A 21,876-nucleotide genomic window follows, 5' to 3' on the forward strand; every position below is an offset into this window, starting at 1 on the left:
AAATGATGGTTTATGCTAACTGATCAAATCGATCTCGGATCATTTAAAAATCTCAGTTTATGCCTACTTAACAAGAAACTTGCAGATTGGTAGTTAACAAAAAAGTAGTAGAGGAAGCTGTCAATCATTGATGGAGGTTCAGAAGGACACCAGAGAGGGAGGAAAAAACAAAAACAAAACAAAAAACCTTTTTTCCTGTTCTGGTTTGTAAAAAGACAGAAGAGGTGGAGCACACCACACTGGACTCAGCTCCTTTCCCCAATTCCTAAACGTTCCCTCCACTCCGCATCCCATCAGCTCCTTAAACAGCTCCCCCTCTGGGACAAAAAGGTCAATACATGGACAATAAATTAGTATTATGCAACCATTTGATTTTTTTCCCTCAGATATTTTTATGTATGTATTTATATGTGTGTGTGTGTGTGTGTGTGTGTGTGTGTGTGTGTGTGTGTGAGAGAGAGGGAGAGATCTATCATTTCACAGATTGAATCAGTCAGTGTGCCTCTTGTAAGGGGCGTGGCCACGCCCTACACCAGGTTGTACTCCTTCAGGTTGAGCTGCAGGATGGTGTCTTTGACGGCGGCGAAGACGAAGCGGATGTTCTCCGTGTCTGTGGCGCACGTGAAGTGGGAGTAGATGATCTTGTCGCTGTCCGGATTCAGGTCCACAAACATCTTGAGGATGAACTCTCGAGCTGCTTGGGCATCCCTCTGTGGACCTGAATGGGGGGAAAAAAATAGTAATTTAAATGCAAATACCTAGCGGGAGCCTGTCTACACCTCACCACATCTTAAGATCTGAAATACTAAGGGCGTTGGAGGGTTTCCGGGTTGAATAAGTTCTATTATACCGCTTGACGATGGCTCTGCTCGTGATTTAAGCAGTTTCTGATCCGGTCTAACCGTCTGCTGTAGCTACTCACGCTAAATCTCACCAACAGACGAGTCAAGGATGGAAATCAGTCAGTTAGTTCATCATATAGATCAGATGCATAAGAATCCTAAAAAAAACAAGGCTTTTAACCTGCATTCTACCTACTGACCAGCAGGTGGAGCGCATAGTTCGTGAATGAGTTCAGAACATCATCCCTCTCATGTTTGCCCTATGTAATCAAACTTTAACTAAAACGCTCCTACTCTAATGGAGTCGGATGTCTAGGACAGCAGTTCAGGTCCAGTTTGGGATAAAATGGATGATAAATCAGGTGATAAATGAGGGCGGGGCTTGCTTTAAACTTCGGCTAAATTCCCACAAACCTACTAGTGACCTTACATGCACATGAATCCATTTCACGCATTTTTTAAAACATATTGAAACATTTGAAGTTCCTATCTGGAGAAGTCTTCTCAGGGTTTTTCTTTATGTGAGAACTTTGCTACGATACATCGGCATTTTCCCCAGACAGACTCGATAATTGTAACTTCCTGGAGAGATCTGTGAGAAACCAGCAGCTGGGAAGAGTATAAATAAATAAAATAGCTGTTACTCACCATCGTACTCCGGGAAGTAGTCCACCAGATGTGAGTACATGATCTTCTCCTCCAGCAGGTCTTTCTTGTTGAGGAACAGAATGACTGAGGAGTTCTGGAACCAGGGGTACGTGATTATCGTCCTAAACAAGGCTTTACTCTCCTCCATTCGGTTCTGTGCAGACAGAAACGCCAGAGAAGCTTAATTAAACTGCGGTGTGGAAATCGCTGAATAAAAATTTAAATAAATGTCTTGCTGCACCGGACGGAAAGCTGCAAGGGCGAAAGCATCAGAGCTGCAGGTGCAGACTCGGACCATTACAGCAAGCAGCTGCTCGGTCAAGTCTGGGCCTAAAATCCTGACCTGCACCTGAACACACATCTGCTCATTTCTGTGGTTTTAATCAAACTCGCACAGATGCCACATCCTCTTAGGAAGCAGATGTGGCCTGCAGCTGGCTGGTCGTTTGCACCGGTGGGAAAAGAGGTGGCACACTTCCAGGCACGATCAGACTCCAATGTTCATCTTTTTTTTTTTGTTTTCTAATCTCCAGAGCCAACCTATCTGCTCCTTCAGAACGAAGAGTCTTAGAATCCCGTCAAAAATGGAGAGTTTGGTGTAATCAAACAAACAAATCACCTCGTTATCCGATTCCACCAGAACCTGGTCGTACTCGCTGAGCGCCACCAGGAACATGATGGACGTGACGTTCTCAAAGCAGTGAATCCACTTCCTCCTCTCTGACCTCTGACCTCCCACATCCACCATCCTGCCATAGAATCCAGATTAAACCCGAGCTTACACTAAAGCACGAGTTCACCTGTGACTGTTTCATAAATGAATGATTACATCATCTGTACAAATACATTTACCAACCTGAATATGACGCTCTGAAGATCGAACGGATATTCAATAATGCCCGTGGTTGGGACTCGGACTCTCAACACATCCTGCTGGGTGGGAAGGTAGGTCGGCTCGGCGATCCGGTTCAGTGCATTCAGGTAACTAAAGAGGCGGGGAATAAAAATAATCCAAGATTTGTCGTAATGGGAGCTGGTGCATCTTAGCATGGGCTGTCCACCGGACACATAAAGAGTCGACGGGTTTGCTTCCGCCGGGCGCGCGTCACTCCACTAAATTTATGCTTCCAGAACACGTCAGGCTCTGCAATGGCAGCACAGGAGTTATGTGCCCGTCCTGTAATTGGAAGGTTGCAGGTTTGAGCCCAGCTCAGTCTGTCGCCGTTGTGTCCTTGGGCAAGACACTTAGCCCACCTTGCCTGCTGGTGGTGGTCTGAGGGACTGGTGGCGCCCGTGTACGGCAGACTCGCCTCCGTCAGTGCGCCTCAGAGCAGCTGTGGCTACGATATAGCTCTTCTCTACCAGGGTGTGAATGGGTGAATGACTGTTTTTGTTGTAAAGTGCCTTGGGGGGTTCTAGGACTCTAGAGGGCGCTGTGTCTATTTACCTTTTACAGTTCAGATCAGGCCAGACAGGAAATGGGAGAAGTGTGACATATCCAGCAAATTTCAAAATAAAATAACAAAAATGAATTACAAATAACAATCTTTTATTTAATAAAAGCAAAGTTCCCCTAAAAAAATCTACCAGCAATAACATAACCTTGGTGAAGGCAGAAATGACCACAGTACTTCTGGATTCGTGTCTAGCAAAATCACGCGTGATCTCGCAATTCTCTGGCGCTGCATGTCTGAAACACTCCCCTACTCTTATGGCAACACGCACGCACGCACGCACGCACGCACACACACACACACACACACACACACGATGATGAGCTAAAATGTAGCCACAGCTGTTCTGGGGCTCACTGACAGAAGCAAGGCTGCTGTACAGCCGCCACCGCCATCAGGCAAAGTGGGTGGAGTGTCTTGCCCATGGACACAAAGACAGGTGGGATGTGAACTTGCAACCCTCCGGTTACATGCTTACAGGGGGGTGAACCACCGTGGCCCCTACTTTACGTGCTGCTTACGCATCTGGTGGAAAGCCCCAGTTAGAAAGTCTGATTTCCGTGTTTTCTACATCACTGACTATTTCGTCGAGTCCGACAGCTGGTACTCCCTCCTTCGATCGTAGCACTCCTGGATGCCCGGGTCGTTCCACAAGCTCTTGATTGCATCTACGTAAGGGTTCTCCAACATGTTGACCTTTTCTACGTCCACCTCCCGGACGATGTTGGCGTTACCCTGGCGGAGAAAGACAAACAGGAACTGCCTTAAACTCTGGTTCTTTACATCATCATATAACAATATCGACATATTCTCAAAAAAGTTCAATCACAATAAATTAAAAAAAAGCAATGACTGTAAAACATACGCAGAGCCAATTATCCCTGCTTTCTTTCTTCTCTTGTTCTTATATTCCACTTCCTGAGACTTCTTTCCAGCCTCAGGCTCAGCATGCAGCTAATATCTGCAGCTCAAATCCCTCGGGGGGGGGGGGGGGGGAATTAAGAGGAAAGTTTTGCTGCCCTAGATTACCATTAAAAGCCTCTTGTGTCTAATGTACAGGAGATCACCATGTGCCTGGGAGAAGTGTCAATAATCGCCCTTCATATCTAATAAACTGACTAATCTCACCATGATGACGAGGTTTTTACACCTAATCATCAATTCTAAATGACAAACGCGTACATGACCAGCAAATGGAGCCGTACTAGAAAACGTTGACGTGTGGCAGTGTGATCAAACAGATATCAGCTGGGATAATGCACTAACGTGAAGGCTTAACAACGGTAATTGTACATGACAGCCATCTGAAAGATCAATATCTGACCGCTCCGTTTTTCAGCCTTTGATTTAAGACGGATCCTTGCAGCCATTTGCAACATTTACTCAACACTACAGAACCGGCACCTCCCGAACGTCTGACCAAAGGAACGACAGGAAAAGAACAGTCTCATCCTGCAAATAGAGGATTAAAGGCCCAGAATCAGGGTAGTTTGGAGACCGAACATGACTGAGGCGAGTGTAGCATGACGTGGGCCTCATGAGGGCTTCTTTTACAGAAGGGTTGGAGTCTGAGATAAAGACATTTACTGTAAATGAGCAGGAAGATGGTGTAAACACTTCCAGCCAGTTTCATTTTCACTTCCTCTGTGATGTCAGGGACCTCCTTTGTTAAAGGCAGACACTTCCTACTTTATGGGTATTTTTTGCGGTTTCATTATACATACAGAACTCATTTGTCTTGATGTAATCAAACGACGCTTGTAGCACCAAATATGGATGACTTTTTCTTCTGCCAGGTAACATTTCTGCATAGTTTTTAAATATCTCCTCCGTAACCAGTCATAAAAGTTGGCCTGACAAGTGACATTTTTTTCTAACCCAACACTGGTTAATCTAATTAACTTCCAGCATTGAAAAACATGCAAAATGCATCAATCTCACACACAACGGAGCAGAGAATGAGCACAAAAAGGGTTAACTGGAAAAGCTGCAAAACCATTGATAAACTCTTCAAAGGTAAAACTGAAATGGATTAAAATCCATAAATGTAACAGCAGAGTTCATTTTCTTATATGCAAGCAAATGATTCACAAGTGGTGGAATGTAACAAGTACTTATATACTGGACTAAAGTACAGGTAATGTATTCTTGTCCATTAAGCCCAAATTTGAAATAAAAGTTGAGTAGAAATTCTTGTCTACATCGTTTATTTATTTTAGTGCATTTGGAAACACCGTAATCCAAACACTTTAAATAATACAACACATATTTAAATGTTAGTTGAGTACTTTTATCAAGTAATTTCAGGTACATTAGACAATGCATACTTTAATACTTATATGTCACAATTTTCTTGGATACTTATACTTAAAGATGCTATATCATGCAAAATCCACTTTTTGTAGCTTTTGACTGGGTTTTATTATTTGCTCATAAAAAAACACCCCATGGTGGTTTTTGGCTTCACACATGCATTTTCCCGTCTCAGCGGTTTCTTTCCTTCACCTCTGCAAATACTTGCTAACCTATTGCATTCAACTGGATGGCTGCTGCTACGTCCTCGTGGCCCGCTGCTCTCCATGCAAGCAGTCTCTTGAGTCCGGATCCCTCCTCCCCTGGACTGTAAAAACTAACACCCAGTCTCTTTGTGTAGCTAGCAGGGAGTTTAATATCCACAGTTGTGAAGAAGTTATTAATTTATTATCTATTTTGCACTTTTAATATTGTCTTGAACCCAAAAATGGATTTTTGTCTGTCCAGCCTTCCTGAAGAAGAGTTTAATATGCAGAAATGGTTGGATTTTATCTTCAGGAGTGCTAAAAAACGGAACCATAATGTGACAGGGGGATCACACTCCTCAGCCTCCCTGGAAAGGTCTACTCCAAGGTACTGGAGAGGAGGGTCCGATCGATAGTTGAGTCTCAGATAGAGGAGGAGCAATGTGGTTTTCATCCTGGCCGTGGAACTGTGGACCAGCTCTATACCCTTGCAAGGGTGATGGAGGGGGCATGGGAGTTTGCCCAACCAATCCACATGTGTTTTGTGGATTTGGAGAAGGCTTATGACCGTGTCCCCAGGGGCACCCTGTGGGGGACGCTCCAGGAGTATGGGGTGGGTGGCTTTCTGTTAAGGGCCATTCAGTCCCTTTACCAGAGGAGCGTGAGTTTGGTCCGCATAGCCGGTAGTAAGTCGGACCTGTTCCCAGTGAGGGTTGGACTCCGCCAGGGCTGCCCTTTGTCACCGGTTCTGTTCATCACTTTTATGGACAGAATTTCTAGACGCAGCCGTGGTGTGGAGTGTGTCGAGTTTGGTGGCAGGAGAATCTCGTCTCTGCTTTTTGCGGATAATGTGGTCCTCCTAGCTTCATCCAGCTCTGACCTTCAGCTCTTGCTGGGTAGGTTCGCGGCCGAATGTGAAGCGGCTGGGATGAGGATCAGCACCTCCAAATCTGAGACCATGGTTCTCGACCGGAAAAGGGTGGCTTGCCACCTCCGGGTCGGGGGAGAGGTCCTACCTCAAGTGGAGGAGTTTAAGTATCTCGGGGTCTTGTTCACGAGTGAGGGTAGGAGGGATCGGGAGATCGACAGGCGGATTGGTTCGGCGTCTGCAGTGATGCGGACGCTGAGCCGATCTGTCGTGGGGAAGAGGGAGCTGAGCCAGAAAGCCAGGCTCTCGATTTACCGGTCGATCTACGTCCCAATCCTCACCTATGGTCATGAGCTTTGGGTAATGACCGAAAGAACGAGATCGCGGATACAAGCGGCCGAAATGAGTTTCCTCCGTAGGGTGGCCAGGCTCAGCCTTAGAGATAGGGTGAGGAGCTCGGACATTCGGGAGGGACTCGGAGTAGAACCGCTGCTCCTCCGGATCGAAAGGAGCCAGTTGAGGTGGTTTGGGCATCTAGTCAGGATGCCTCCTGGACGCCTCCCCGGGGAGGTGTTTCGGGCATGTCCTGCCGGCAGAAGGCCCCCGGGTCGACCCAGGACACGTTGGAGAGGTTACATCTCCAATCTGGTCCGGGAACGCCTTGGGGTCCTGCCGGAGGAGCTGGTGGAGGTGGCCGAGGAGAGGACGGCCTGGAGCTCCCTAGTTGGGATGCTGCCCCCGCGACCCGGACCCGGATAAGCGGAGGAAGACGAAGACGAAGATAATGTGACAGTGATTTCACAAACTGATTGTTAAACCACAAGCAGTACCGCAGTGGGGTTTCAGACGGTTTACTTATTCAATCCGGCATCATTCTAACTTCAGAACCACATGATGGATAGGCCAGAGCGGTGAGTACAACCAAAATGCTAACAGCTAGCTGCTAGCTGAATAGTTATATAAAGTTTTGTGTATGAGCGTCAAACGAACTGGGACATTAGGATTCATCCCAGCTGCCTTTTTTCCCATCCGAGTGGTGTGAGGATTCTCTCGAGGGCGAAGACTCTGCAATCAATGGGTGGGTTGTGACTCGTGTCATCGTGAATCAGAGGTCTCCAGGTCTGCAGCTGTGTACTATTGTGGAATTCACACGGGGGGAGGTGCAGCTTGATCGAATCCAAGCGTCTTGTTTCCAGGTTGAAGGAATGGCTAACAAAAATTACTTAGATTTCATAAGTTATACTGTGCCCATTGTTGCTCTGGTAGGAGTAAAATAGCATGATGCCGGCCCTTTAAGTTTAGTTTTTATCCCCTTATCTGTAATTTCACTCAAGTAAAAAAAATCAAGTACATTTTCCACCATTGTGATTCAACAAAACTGCTGAAACTTTTAATAAATGCTGATCAAATCCTAACTTATTTTCTCAGAAGCCTTTAGGCAAATGACACTTGAGGATCCTGCAGCCCGGCATGGAGAAACTAATGCGTGTGGTCGGCTGACACCTGAAATGGTCTGATTAATAAAAAAGGGTTGCCAAAGTGATCACTCCTACGCTCAGTTTCCTTGCATTTGTCATTCTCGCTGGGAATAAACTACAGAGTGAGAGGTCACCGCAGCAGCTCCCAAAGCAACGACTGCAAGGGCAACTCGTACAGAGGTAAACGTTGAATGAAACGGAGCTGCTGAAGCAATGGCTGCAGAGACCAAGGGCGAATTTAGAGTGCAAGGAGAGTTTTTGTACCATTTTTGCACACATGGGTTTGAGCACACAAGAACATGCATGCAAACACAAAGTGTGTGACTGAGAGGTTTCAGAACACAGGAAGTGTAAAAAAAACAGCAGGAAATTAATATGGATGGCTGTTTCAAATGAGATAGAGTGAAATCTAAAAATACACATAAATGCACGTCTGTAACCGTTAACTTCCACTGTCACACTGCTCTGCCCGTTTAAACAGCCCAAAGGGCAGAAACTTACTGACCTTGTTATGATCACACTTGTAGGGGATCTTGAGTGTCTCCATGGCTCGGATCATAGCCTGCATGGACGTGAAGATGTTCTGGTAGACCAGTTTGGTGAAACTTCTTTTGTCTTCGTCTGAGTAACCGGCACCGTGGATAATCCTCATCTGTTTGATAAACGTGCTCTTCCCACTTTCTCCAGTGCCTGAGGATTCACACAGGAAAATCCTTCACTTACAGTTGATATTTCTTTATTTTTTGGTTTTGTTTGTTCACACACCATTTTTTAAACCAAAGACTTCAGCCATTTATTTAAAATCACAGCTGTGCACGTTTCTGGGATCCTTATGGCAAAAACACGAGGACTTACCCATACTGTGCATGCAAGAGTTATATTTAATAGAATTACTACCATATATTGTTTATTTTCCAGTAAAATTAGATGCATTTTGACTATGTATCTGTATGATAGTTGAAATTTGCATTAAGGTGCAAATGTGACCCTAAATTAATTAGCATTAAAAAAGGTTAAACATGCATATTAGATTAATGTTTATTATAACTTTTAAGTCTACTATGAATTAAGTAAAGTAGACTAAGCTTTCGATATTTTTGTTTTTATCAGAAACAAAAAGCGCACTCAACGGGTCTGAAATGTGCAGAGGTCTCTGTAATACCACTGCCAGCCACTAGGGGCGCACCCCAGAAAGCTCCAGGCTCCTACAGAGCCTCAGAAGAATCAAAGCCTTACTAGAAACACCAAGACGTTTCTCTACTAGTCTGATTAATTACAAGTAAATAACATGTTTTAGTATCTATCAACACTTTGGTGAATAAAACAAAACGGATTTGTTGGATAATGATTTAAATGAATTTTCTACATGGGTTCAAAATGAAAAGCAAAAGTTCTCTTAAGTTTTCCTTCTCTTTTTGCACAGCCACTTAATCCAATGCAAGTATAGAATTTTTCAGCAATGTGATCAGCCCCAGGAAGGTAAATTTGACTGTATTTGGGGATTAAACTTCATTAAAAATACGGTTGTAAATGAGAACGAGGATTTTCCTCAGGGAGAAAAAAAAAACAAAGATCCCTATGAAAAACATCCTGCCATGGAGCAAAGAAGCATGCACTCGTGCCTGCACACACGTGCATAAAAACACACACCACGTGCCTGCTGCTTACACACATTCATTCACACATATAATTTTAAGAGGTGGCAACTTTTTGGCTTGTCCAGGTGACAAACCAAGAACATCTCTAGTCTGTTATGACGGGAACAATCTAGGTGTGAAAAATGGTCTTTGCTTTAAAGAAAAGCTTTGACTTGGGTACCTATTTCGGAAAGAGATGCACAGTTTAGTGCTTCTGGACACCCAGGCTTCCATAGCTTCTTGTAGCTTCTATTTTCAAATTTATTCAAATGGGGTCTACGTGTCCTGTAAACAAATGTTTCAATAGATTTAATGGTTGTTTATGGTCTAGATGATAACTATAATTTTATCTCATAAGTTTTCCCTTTGAGTTTTAATCACCAATTAACAAAGAGGTCTGCAAACTTTACAATCCAAAGTGCCATTTTCCTCCCAAAGAGAGGAGTCACTACTGTTACTACACCTTTTGAAAAATGACAATTTATCATTTTTAAGAAGTTCTTTGGAAGTGGATTAGTGCCGTTGAAAAAAAAGCAGTTTTTCCCCATAAATCTAATAAAATGAGAAGTCACAATTTCGAGATTGAAGTCAGAAATCCAACATTTTGTTTTAATTATTAGGTTTTAAAACTATTGAAACCAAAAAAATTGCAAAAGGAATGTTAATTTTTGTTTCTATAGGATGTGGATTTTTAAAGAAAATGATGTAAACGAAAACAAAAAATGAAAAATATTGTTAGTATTTTAGTATCATGCTGCAATTATTCAGTTAAAAAAGAAAGCCTGCTTAAACCTGCATATTTTACATTTATATTTAAAAAACATGAGTTATATTTTTATGATTTATAAGTTTACTAGTAGGAGCCATTGTGGAAGGTCCAAAGAGACACAGGTTGCAGACCCCTGACTCAGCAGCACAACTCTGCCAACTGCTAACATCCATCCAGTCATTCATGTCTGCAGACATCTTAAAACTCTAGATGGAACTCAGTAAGGAATAAATAATCATAGTTTCAATACTGTTGAAAATAACCATGATTATGATTTTTTTCTTCCGTAATACAACCCAAATGCTCCACGTGCTGAACTCGGACTCTGGCTTGAGATATGCATCGAATAATTGTGGGAACTGAACACCACCTGCATGGCTGTGGCTGGGTTGCCGGCACGTTCTTCAAACAGGAAACACCATCTTACATAAAGATGCTTTCACAGAATTTCCTGTCCGCATCCGGGTGTTAATGGATCTTTTGTACATCAACAAGTTGAGGAAAACGATGGGTATGGGTTAGGGTTAGTGTGTGATATAAGTGTGTGTTGGCCATTAGTGGTAGCAGTCACCATTCATATAAAGCAGTGACTCCAAATTAACCGGTGTTTGACATTTAAGAATTTTACGGATCAGAATTTGTTCCGTTAAAGACCAAGTTCACAAATTTTTTCAACAGAATTGCAGCGGTCTCTACACAGGCTTCTGGAGGAGCCCTGTGAAACGGCGTGTGTGTGTGTGTGTGTGTGTGTGTGTGTGTGGTGTGTGTGTGTGTGTGTGTGTAAAACGCCATAAGAGTAGGGGAGGGGGGAGCCGGGGTGTGATGGTACACATGATACCGATACGCTGTGATGCTATATAAAATAATGTAATACAAGTTGAAACTGGATCATTTTAGGGCTCCCCCTTGAGGGCTTCTGGGGGAGCCCATCACCCCTTCAGGGGAGCCAGGATCCCCTTAGCTCCCATGTAATTTGAGCCCCGGTCTCTAGTTTAAATTAATGCCTTGTGAGTCGATATCTGTGGAAAAAAGCTCTGGTGCTCCTGTTTCAGGAACTAGAAGACCGTACAGGTAAGCTGAAGACAGCAAGTTTTGAAATGTTATTTTCCGTTATTCAAATACTTTGCCTTTGATTGGCTAAAACTAACGTGACTCTGACACCGATTGTTTGCTCCTGCAACACTGGTGTTGTATCTCTACAAATAACACAAACTTGAAGGAGTTCTGCCATGTTGTGGAGTTTCTAATGCTAACGGTTAGGTTCTACTAGTCGAGACATGCTCTGCTCTCTCCTGGTGGCTAAATCAACAAAAGCCTTCTCTGTCCTGAGCCAAGATGGATAAGCCCATGCAGGGGCGGATTTAGGACTGAAGAAGATCCGGGGCTTAACACACGCGCGCGCACACACACACGCACACACACGCACGCGCGCGCGCGCGCACACACACGTGACACGCACTAGTCAACATCATATATATATATGTCTTGTACCACATAATTTTTAATCTGAAGCTACATATTAAGCATTTTCAGGGCAGAGTATTGTTTCTGTTAGTGTTTAGTGTGAGATGATAGTAAATATTCCCTTTCTTGCATCAACTTTACCTGATAGTAAGCTAACTTTAGGCAAACCAGCAGCACAACAAATATTTTCAAATAAGACTCACAAACCTGAGTCAGCACCAGTCTCATCAAAGCTGGGGTTCTGTCGTTGTACTTTTTGCCTAAAAAACGTCCTTATGTCCATCTTCACTCATGCGTTTCAGGCAGAGACTGCAGAAGAAGCCGGCTGCTGAAGGGCTTCTTCTTCAGTGGTGGAGGCTCAGGCAGGCTGTAAACAAACTACTGCCAGCTGCGCCCTCTCTGTTGGACTTTGGTACTGCATGTTACTTCCGCGATTTAGATCCGGGGCTTATCATGAAAGATCCGGGGCTTCAGCCCAGGTAGCCGGGCCTAACGCCGCCCCTGAGCCCATGAAAGCAAATTTTACGTGCAGCATAGTTCTGACTGGCTTTTCTAATCCGAGCATTTTCCGTCTATTTTCTATCGACGACTTATGTAGGAAATAAGGGTAGAAGACAATTTCTTAGTTTAGTGCGGATGTTAAAATCAGAGGGGCCAATCACATTTAAAAAATACCAAGTACAAAACGGTTTCTCAGCTAAATTGATCTTTAAGGCTTCCAAGCTGTGTTCCCATGAGGCACAGAGACGCCTGCAGTCGACGTTCAAATCCTCGCTCTGTAGATTTATCCCTCAACAGGCATTACAGCGGAACCGCTTTCTGTCTGATTTAACTGAATTTTACCGCAGAGTTTCAAACATATCTCAGATGAATATAGATCAACAGAACTGGGTCATGCTTGTGTTAACAACCCTGACAGTACAAGATTATACCATTATTATATTATTATACCATATTATAGATTAACTGTATAATTGTGTTTTTACTTCCAGCATCACAGTTTGCGTATTTGGCTATTACATTTTATTAGATACATTAGAATCTACAAAATGTAGTGGAATGTCACAATTCTGCATGGTGGCGCAGTGGTCAGCACTGTTGCCTCGCAGCACGAAGGTCGCAGGTTCGGAACTCGGCTGCGGCCTTTCTGCGTGGAGTTGCGTGTTCTCCCCATGCATGCGTGAGTTTCTTCCGGGTACTCCGGTTTCCCCCACAGATCACAACATGCCCTACAGGTTAGAAATTGTACGTCGCTTTGGATAAAAGCGTCTGCTAAATGAATAAACACAAACATAAACAAACAATTCATACAGATTTCAGTAAAAACTTGTTCAGGAAATCAGTACCAGCCCTCAAAACCACAATCGGTGCATCTCAAAATCAGAGATCAGTGTTTTGGGCAACGTGTTTAGAAAATGTTGATTTTTATCTGGAGATGACAGAAACCCAACTTGTTCCAGAGCAAATTTCTAAAATGAATCCGATGGCAGACTCAGGTGAGAACAGAACCACCAAAAGTCCCAAACTCTACCTGGAATAGTAATTCACTAATCTTGCTTCACAGCACATGCCTGCGTGATTTAACAATAATGAAGTTTCTAGTGAATAACAGGAAACAATTTCATGATGCACTTCATCTTTTCTGGAACGGTTGAAACTGCATAGCTGTTTTGGTTTTTAGTTAGACTACATTACGTCACATTTTCAACTCTCCCAGCTAATGGAGCACAACCGGTGTCGGTACAGGATCGGCTCGGGGTCCTTCGACTGCCGATGACGTCAAAGTAGTTGATTGGCTGAACATGAAGCTTACGGAAGTTACGCTATCACGTTATGATTTTGATTGGTCAAGACAAATTTGCGGTCGTAGTCTTAGCGGTTGTAGTCCTGTAGTCCAAAAATCAACACTTTTTGGAGAATATGTTTGAATTTCTAAAGGAAATGTAAAATATAAGCAAATGATAAACGCTGACCCTCAAAACCTCTTGATGTTGATGAAATGGGGCAAAATAAAATATAAGAACTTTATTGAAAGACACCAAGCAATATTTTGAATCAAAGAATGTATTTAGATAACAACTAAGGAAATATACAGATGAACTCCACATTAATACAAACAGATATGGCTTCACATAGAAGAACTGTTCTATTTGTTGTCAGTCCGAAGTTGGTTTTATCCAGTTTCACATTCTTTACAAAACAAAGATAATATGGTGTTTTATTAACAAATTACAATTATAAAGAAAACATTTAGGTGTTAACAAACAAGAATTTATTAACAAAACTGCTGATGTCTTTCCAAAACGTGTGTGTGAAAGCCGAGTAGATTTGCAGTAATGTGACGTCATCAGGGAGCGCTGGACCCCGAGCCGATCCTGTACCGACACCGGTTTTAACTGATTACATAGTAATTACATCCAGTCGACGGATGACATCCTAACAGATATACTCATTAGTTATACTCATTAGTTATTAGGCCATAGTCATATAAGAACTAGATATTTACCTATTTTTTATATGAGCATTGGTCGACATATCTCTTTAGCAAAGCCAACTTACAGTCAGGCACATCTGCAGGCATCTGGATATGGAAGTTTCAGTATCCATTCTCAGAAACAAGATGCTTGTTGCTAAGTCAAGTTCTCAAAAAGGTTTCATTTACAGTTTCCACAAAGATGTTAAGAATTATTAGTAAAAAGCAAAAATATGACTGAACAGAAATTAGATTTTGTTTATAGAGTTTTTGTACATTTTAGTTTAGATATATTTCCGTAAGAGACTCCATAATGTTGTATTTATTTTATTTAAACGTAAATTCCTGTGGAAAAAAATAAAACATTTGCAAAAAGAAATGCTCAAAAACATTATCATCAACCGACGTAAAACTCAGTTTGTTCATTTAATATTTGGTTTGATGATGTGTTTGAATAACTGATTACTAATTGGTTAAATTCAGCATTCAAAAACTGATCAGATTTTAAAATGTTGCGCAACCTCGGTTATCACTTGTGACAGTTTAGCAGGCAAAAAAGGTGGAACACATTTGGATATATTAACGTTGAAAATAATGAAAATCTGCCCCAATCTAACCCCAAAGAAATATGCAACAGAACTATTGATCAATCTCTAATATGAACCACGTGATAATATTCTTCTCTAGGTACCAACCACGTGTTTGTCAGCGGTGTGTTCAGAGTCGAGATGGACTTTCTTCAGCTATGGTCTTCACAAAGTTCCCACAGCTTCCAAAAGTCTGGTGAAAGCAGCTGACTATGACATCAAATATTAACCTCGACATATATAAAAAGTTTGAGATCAAATCAAAAACGATTGCAAAAAAATTCTGCAGTGGTGTCCCGCTATTATGTTTTGTTCTAAACTAAAAACTTCTGAATGATTTCAGGTCTTTCTGAGTCACTGTGATCTATTTGTTTTACGTCGGTGTGCGTACAGGGACTCAAAATCTAGATCCGGCGGTCTCCGAGGGCCAAAGCAAAGCTGTGCTACTTTTGCTAGTGCAGTATTTATTTTTATAATAAATTCATGAAGCACTGAGAAGCCTGATAATTATTAGTGTTTAACCCAGGAGGCTGTAAAGTGTTTCAAACTCTATTACCATTTAATTATCATTGGTCCATTTTTGTGTGCTTTCTTTTTTAATGGGCTCTGAGGCTAACATGGAGAACTGGTCGACTTTGTTGTCTTTTGTTGGGATGATGGTGCATTCAGAGGCAATAAGGAAATGTCCAACTGAGGTGTTAGGGGAAGGACATGAGCTAAATTCATTCTTAGTCAAAGAAAACATAACTTCTGAGGAAAACTTAATCTGAAACGAAAAGACAAACGCTAAAACAAAAGCAAAAGCATAATTTCACTTCCCACTTTTAAGAAGCTGGGAATGAAAAGAGACATGTGCTGGTGAAGGTTCTCAGTTATCCAGGTCATTGTAATCCAAAGGGTTCAACTCAACTGGAGTCCTTTGGTTTCTTAAAGTGACGGTGTAGTTTTTACTGTTAATCTCTGGAAATATCCATTGAAATATTGTTCAAAAAGAATTAAGTAGTTGTTGAAAAATATTGGTGGCTTCGTAACATAACCGTAAAACTCGGGTCTAAAATACATGAGTGGGTCAAAGTCTCTGGGCAATGCCATATTAGATGCAATGTTTCCTTCTACGTGAGCCCGTGAGGACAAAATTACTGATTTGTAACAGGCGGTTGGAAAACTTTCGCCATTCATAAATGTTGTTTTACACATTTATTTCTTTGCTCGTTTCCACTGATGAAAGGGAGTCTGACGTGAGGTTGAACGATCTGACGAAGTACTCGTTCCAAAAATTGTGCTCCCTGTGATTTTTGACCCCAATGGCCATCAGTTAGTAAGGTTTTACTCAAACACAAAAATACTGCATGCTTGCAATAATTTAAAGGGACTTTACGGAATTTTGAATTTCTATGCTGGCGATTGCCCCCTCAGGCCAAAATCGTAACGGCAGCTTCAATAGTAGGCTCGTGCACGAGGCGCTCATGCTGTACGTGCACACTCCTTAACGAAAATAACAGCTGAGACAGTCCCTTGTGTGTGTGTGTGTGGGGGGGGGGGGACAGAGGACAGGAGAACGTGCAGCTAATTAAATAATTTGGTTCTGTACCTTTCTCTTCAGCACAGCCGACAAAGGTTTAAGATGGGTCAGTCTCCCCGCATGCTCAGATCATTCCCTTCCCTTGCTTGAAAAATTGTTCCAAAATCAAAGTTGAACCCTGTACTGTTATCGCTACGTGTTGGATACACTGTGTATGTTAACGCAGGTCAACAGCAAGCCAAACTCATTTTTCGTGAGCCAGGAAACTGAGCGTCTTGCTCCTTTATTACGGTCTTCTCCACAGCTTACAATCTTTTACAATTGTGGCTTGAATAGCTCGACGAAAGTGCTGAGTGAAACTAAAAATAAACCACAACAAAAATATCATTTAGCTCTTTAACATGTGAAATAAATGCATAAAAAGAAATATCTATTAATAGAAAACATGTATCAAAGTTAGTCTTAGCTGCTAAGTAATGAAAACAGTAGTTTGAACAATCCTCTGATATGCAAATTAGGCCGCTAGCATCATTGCTATGTTAATAGACCATGCTCTAAGCAAAATCCGCTTCTGGGATAAGGCTAATTCCTGGTACGAACACATTACAATGTTTTTCCCCAAATGACTGCAGCTTCCGCTTCCCACAATGCATTGTGAACACGGATTACTCCCTCAAAATAAGATACAGAAAAACTAATGCTGACTGTATAGAAAATATTTTTTTAACTAAATGACTCTCTTTTTTAACATCAATTACCACAGATGAAAAATGACATTTTTATCACTAAATTATTATGAATCATTTTTTATCTTTTACATGGGACAGAACAAACCCGCATCTTTTTTATCTGTGAATTCAATGCCGTTCGGCGAGTCTCAAATAAAAATTTGGGCATCTTACTGTAAAAAAATATATACATGTAAAAAAGAAACTCTAAATAAACTATGTTCACATCCAGAATCGGACCCAGGTCTTCTGCACGAGTCTGACGTCTTACTAGGTGAGCTAAAGCGCCAGTGACGTCTTTTGTATCTGTAACATTTATATCCTTGATGACAGCTGAAACAACGTTCAAAGAACGGTTCGAAGTGAAAATGGTTATTTTGTTGCTAATCTGCAGGAAATATCTAGAAGAAAGTTCTACAGAAAGTAGCTAAGGGTCCTCAGAAATGTAGCTAGCTTTGTCACTAGGCGTTAGGAACAGCAACAAAGTGGCAATGCCTCTCTCTCTGATGCTAAAGCTACTGATAGCAAATGCTACGGGCTATGCCTGAGCGTGAACGCGCATGAAGCAGCCTGCTCGACCCGAGCATCTCTCTTTTTCTGTGATTTTACAGAAAAACAGGCAATCACAGTAAAAATGCCAGGGCTCATTCTACAGGACCAGGGCATTGCAGGAGAATGTATGAAGAAGAAATTTATTATTTCTATACATGTTTTGGCTGTCAAACTTCCATAATGTCCCTTTACGTATGTACTGCCCCCTATTGCCAGGGAAAATGCCCATTGTCACTTTAAAGATGTTTCATTGATTTTGACTAGTTGCCTATTGTTGAACGGACTGAAACTACTTGCGAATACCCCTCCTCTCTACCCCTCAGTGAAACCTGAGGCCTCCTCTCTGTTTAATGTAGGTCTTTCCCATTTGACAGATGACTTCTCTCTCAAACCATCCAGCTTCTCTGTCCAGAACGTGTACACTGTCATCTTCAAAAGAGGTTTGAAACAAAATAAGGTGAGAAGATAAAGACAACAAAGCTGGACAGTAGAACATTGCTTTCTTTTAAAATGCAGAATCACATCTAAACATTGTATCTCCATTTATAGTCCCGTCCATGTTTTGCCATATATCAGTTCTTCTGATCCTCTTTCACATCCACCAGTTTTAAGACGTTTTTGCCCAAAACGGATTGTAATGTGTGATATCATTCCTTTATTCATGAATTGCATTTTTTCCTGAACCCTCTTGCAAAGTAATGCCTTCCTGTTCATCTGGGTGTTTACATCAAAGCACTCCCATCAGTTGTCCACAGACGATAATAGATACACAAAGTGGATGAGTTACACTGCTCTTACTCATCTATCGCGCTGTGTGTGTTCCAGCATAAGCCGTTCCTGTGGAGGCAAAGCAATTAATGGCTTGCGAGCAGAAGTGAGGTCTGAGAGCTAAGATGATTTGTAAAAAGAAAAACTGCAATGAACACTCAGAGGAAAACACTGAAACTTCACTGGGAAGTTTTGCGCTCAAGTCCCTCGAGAGAAAGTGCAATTAGTGAGTTTGAAAACCCACAATGCACTTACAGAACACACACACACACACACACACACACACACACACACACACGTAAAACAATTAAATAAAAGGTTTTAATCCACAAACTAGATATTACTCTGTGTTCTCCAATTTGAAGTAATTTTACGCATCTTCTGATTATCTGAGAAGTATTTGTGTGAATTTCACAGAAACACATCTGTTCTTATGAGAGTGATCAGATGTGCGAGTATTTGAATAATGAGCCAATTGTTGGGAATTACGAGAAATTAGAAGGACAACAATGGCACGTCTTTATCCAGGGAGGTTCGGTGGCAGTCAGATACTAAAATCCTTTTAAGGGGGGTTCATTTGATCCATTTGTGCTAACAGGAAGGCAAAGTAGAAACATTCTAACCCATGATCTGATTGTCCAGCGGACTTTAGATCATTTCCCCAAGGAAATAAAACAAGAAAGGGTCTGACTGGAGAGGATATGATTCAGACGGTAGGTCTCCAGGACCAGGTTATCACATCGGATATACTTTATGGTAGAAAGCTGAATTAAAGGGGGACTAGCTGACTTGCATTCATCTTTTCACTAATGAATGTCTCTCTTTTAGAAAATGCTGCTTTTCAATGAGATTATAGGAAGTTTGAGAAGATTTAGATGAGCACATTGTGCACATAACAGATGCATGGCCAGACATTCAGCTCTCTACAGTGATACATAATCATTGCCAGGGGTTTTGCTGTTTTGATTATGCCCAATAAAAGTGTAGACTTTGGCCTAAGTTGAGATGTGTCACACCACCTGGATGGAGGCTCTAAGGAAGTGTGGAAAACCTAAAAAAAACGCTTGTTTCCTTTACTCTGACCAGTTATTCAAATCAGGTGGATTAAAAAAACACACACACACACAACACACACACACTGGAAGCCAACAAGACCTCAGCTGGGCTGCATATTCCCAATCTGTGCAGTCACTCACACCACCACACCCCCCTCACCCTCACCCGGGTGGGAGGCCCCACCACCACACCCCCACCAGTGTTGATAGGGGGGGTCTCATGAGAGGAATTTGCCCCCCGCCCCTCCCCTGAGCTTACCGAGCAGCAACAGCTTCAGCTCCCGGCGTGCGTCCCTCTTATCCCGGCGGAGCTGCCTTTCGATCTCGTCGTTGATCCGCCTGGCTTCCTTCGCCTCCTCGCTGAGGCAACACGCCATTATGGATTCCAGGGTCATGGCCAATCCTTTAGATCAAAACACACACACACAATTCCGCTTTTTTCTCTCCTCCCACCCCCTTTCTGTCACTGAGTCATCCAGATTTCACATTCGCCGAGAGGGGTTGGAAAACCAGAGGCCCGTGAATGTCAATAGCGTCCTCATGCAGGCCCGCTTTTGGGGCTTTTGACACGAAAACGCGCGTGGACGTCCTTCTGAATCCGCCCAACAGCGTCCAGACTCTGGTGGACAGGAAAATATTAAGATATCTGTCCAAAGCGTTGACCCACTCCCCCCCTCCTTGTTTCAGCTCTCCTTCAAAACAAGTGTGCCAAAGCGGTTCCGGTAGGAGATCTTAACGCGCGTTAATCTGCTTTCCCGCCCCAAATATGATCAACAGCTTCTTTTAACATCCTCCGGTGTGAACTCTATTGTCATCAGTGCCACCGCAGCCTCTCTCCCAAAAGTCCTCGAGGTTGGTATTTTTCAATCACTTAAAAAATACCTTGTTGTCAAGCCGCCATCAGCGTTTGAGGGGCGGCGAGGAAAAAAAACACATGAATAAAGCTTTCCGTTTATTTTCCAATGGCTCGACTCCCGGGCGTGGTAAGGCAGAATATGGCGGACTTTCACTCCAATCCGCTAGGCTGGGATACAGTACAGTTATCTGTCCGTGTCTGCTCATAGCAAACCCAAAGAAAACCGCTCCAAACGCGGCGATATTAAATCCGAGCGACAAAGCGCGTCATGTCCGCGGCGGTGAGAGGACAAACGGTACAGATGCCGTGTTTCTGCTGTCTCACCTCCCCACGGCCAATCCCCCCTTTTCCTCAATTCTCTTAATGTGTTTCTATTACAGAGCCATCCACTCCTCCACTGGCAGGGTGACGTCGATCACCCGTCGACCAGGGGGAGTGTCACGTCAACACCCCCCCAACCTGCGGAGTAGAAAATGTGTGTGAATGGGGATGTTGATGATGATCCCCTTCCTCCGAGGACAGGGGGTGTTACGGAGGGCAAATCCACCCAAATTACACCGTATTTGGGTCGAAGTCGTGGGTATAACGTCACTGGATTTGCGATACACGTTTCTTTCCCATTCAGACAGTCCCACATGTTTTTTTATTGGTTAGTGACAGCATGATGACGACCAAGAGGGAGATTTAAATGTTTGTGTAACGCAAACAATCCGCAACAGAATGTAACCAAATAGCACTGCAGTAGACCTGAAGGTCATTTTGGTCTATTTTTAAAGAGACTGAGGGTTTTTTTTTCAACTCCAGCCTACAAGTCACAGCACTCCCACATAGCAAAATGTGTCCGGCCCATCTCTGGCCCACATCCTTGTCTAAATATTGGCCCACTGTTGGCTGGGCCCTTGGCCCATTAACGGCCCACTCACAGAAAAATGACACAATATGGCTTTGGCCCAGGTCTGGCTCATGCACTGTATGATGACTCTCATTGTGTACTGTGGCCCTGTACTGGCCCACACTCAGTACAGGTAAATGTTGGCTGAGCGCTGGCACAACCTCTGGCCCTTTATTGGCCCATATACTGAAAGTTGAGCTGGCTGAGTGTCCCCAGGCCAGCATTGGCCCACACACTGTAAAACTATAAAACACTAAATAAAAAGAAATCACAAATACAAATTTGCAAAAAAGTCTTTGTATTTGACAAATAATAAATGCATTACAAACAAGTGAAATACACTGAACTCAACACATGAAAACACTAACCTTAGTCAAAAATATAGAACAAAAAATTAACTGCATAATATCACTCAAAAATATATACAGAGTGAGCTTATGAAGAACTTTCTTTTGCAAGGGTGATGTGGCCTAAAATCAATATTATGGTATATTGAGTTCAGCTTGATAACGATGAATGGACGATAAATGCATGAATGCACAAAGACTAAGGTTGACCAGTAGCTACTAACGCTGTGGCAGCATAATTGCTCCACAGCTAGTTTTATTAATGGTATTGTTCCCTTAGATCTGTTCATCGCTAATAATTTTTTATTTCTATTATAAAAAACTACAAACTAAGCACTAAAAACGTTTAGTTGTTTGATTGAAAAACCAACATAACTGAATATAGTCACATTTGACTTGTCAGGTATTCTATAAAGCCTGGTTGTGCTGCATGTAGAG

At 42.6% G+C, this 21,876-nt stretch overlaps 1 protein-coding gene across 1 annotated transcript; it reads right to left on the reverse strand.

Annotated features, from left to right (window-relative positions):
- Nucleotides 1-383: 383 nt before the first annotated feature.
- On the reverse strand, nt 384-19,958 carry LOC139063643 (guanine nucleotide-binding protein G(q) subunit alpha). Its single transcript, XM_070546121.1, has 7 exons — nt 19,603-19,958; nt 8,294-8,478; nt 3,525-3,679; nt 2,347-2,475; nt 2,110-2,239; nt 1,491-1,644; nt 384-718 (listed from the first exon to the last, which is right to left on the reverse strand). Exons 1-7 carry the CDS (start codon nt 19,736-19,738, stop codon nt 528-530), a joined length of 1,080 nt encoding a protein of 359 aa, XP_070402222.1. The 5' UTR covers nt 19,739-19,958; the 3' UTR covers nt 384-527.
- Nucleotides 19,959-21,876: the final 1,918 nt, after the last annotated feature.

The sequence above is a fragment of the Nothobranchius furzeri genome, chromosome 17 (assembly GCF_043380555.1).
Source record: "Nothobranchius furzeri strain GRZ-AD chromosome 17, NfurGRZ-RIMD1, whole genome shotgun sequence".
In the NCBI taxonomy this organism is placed as follows: Eukaryota; Metazoa; Chordata; class Actinopteri; order Cyprinodontiformes; family Nothobranchiidae; genus Nothobranchius; species Nothobranchius furzeri.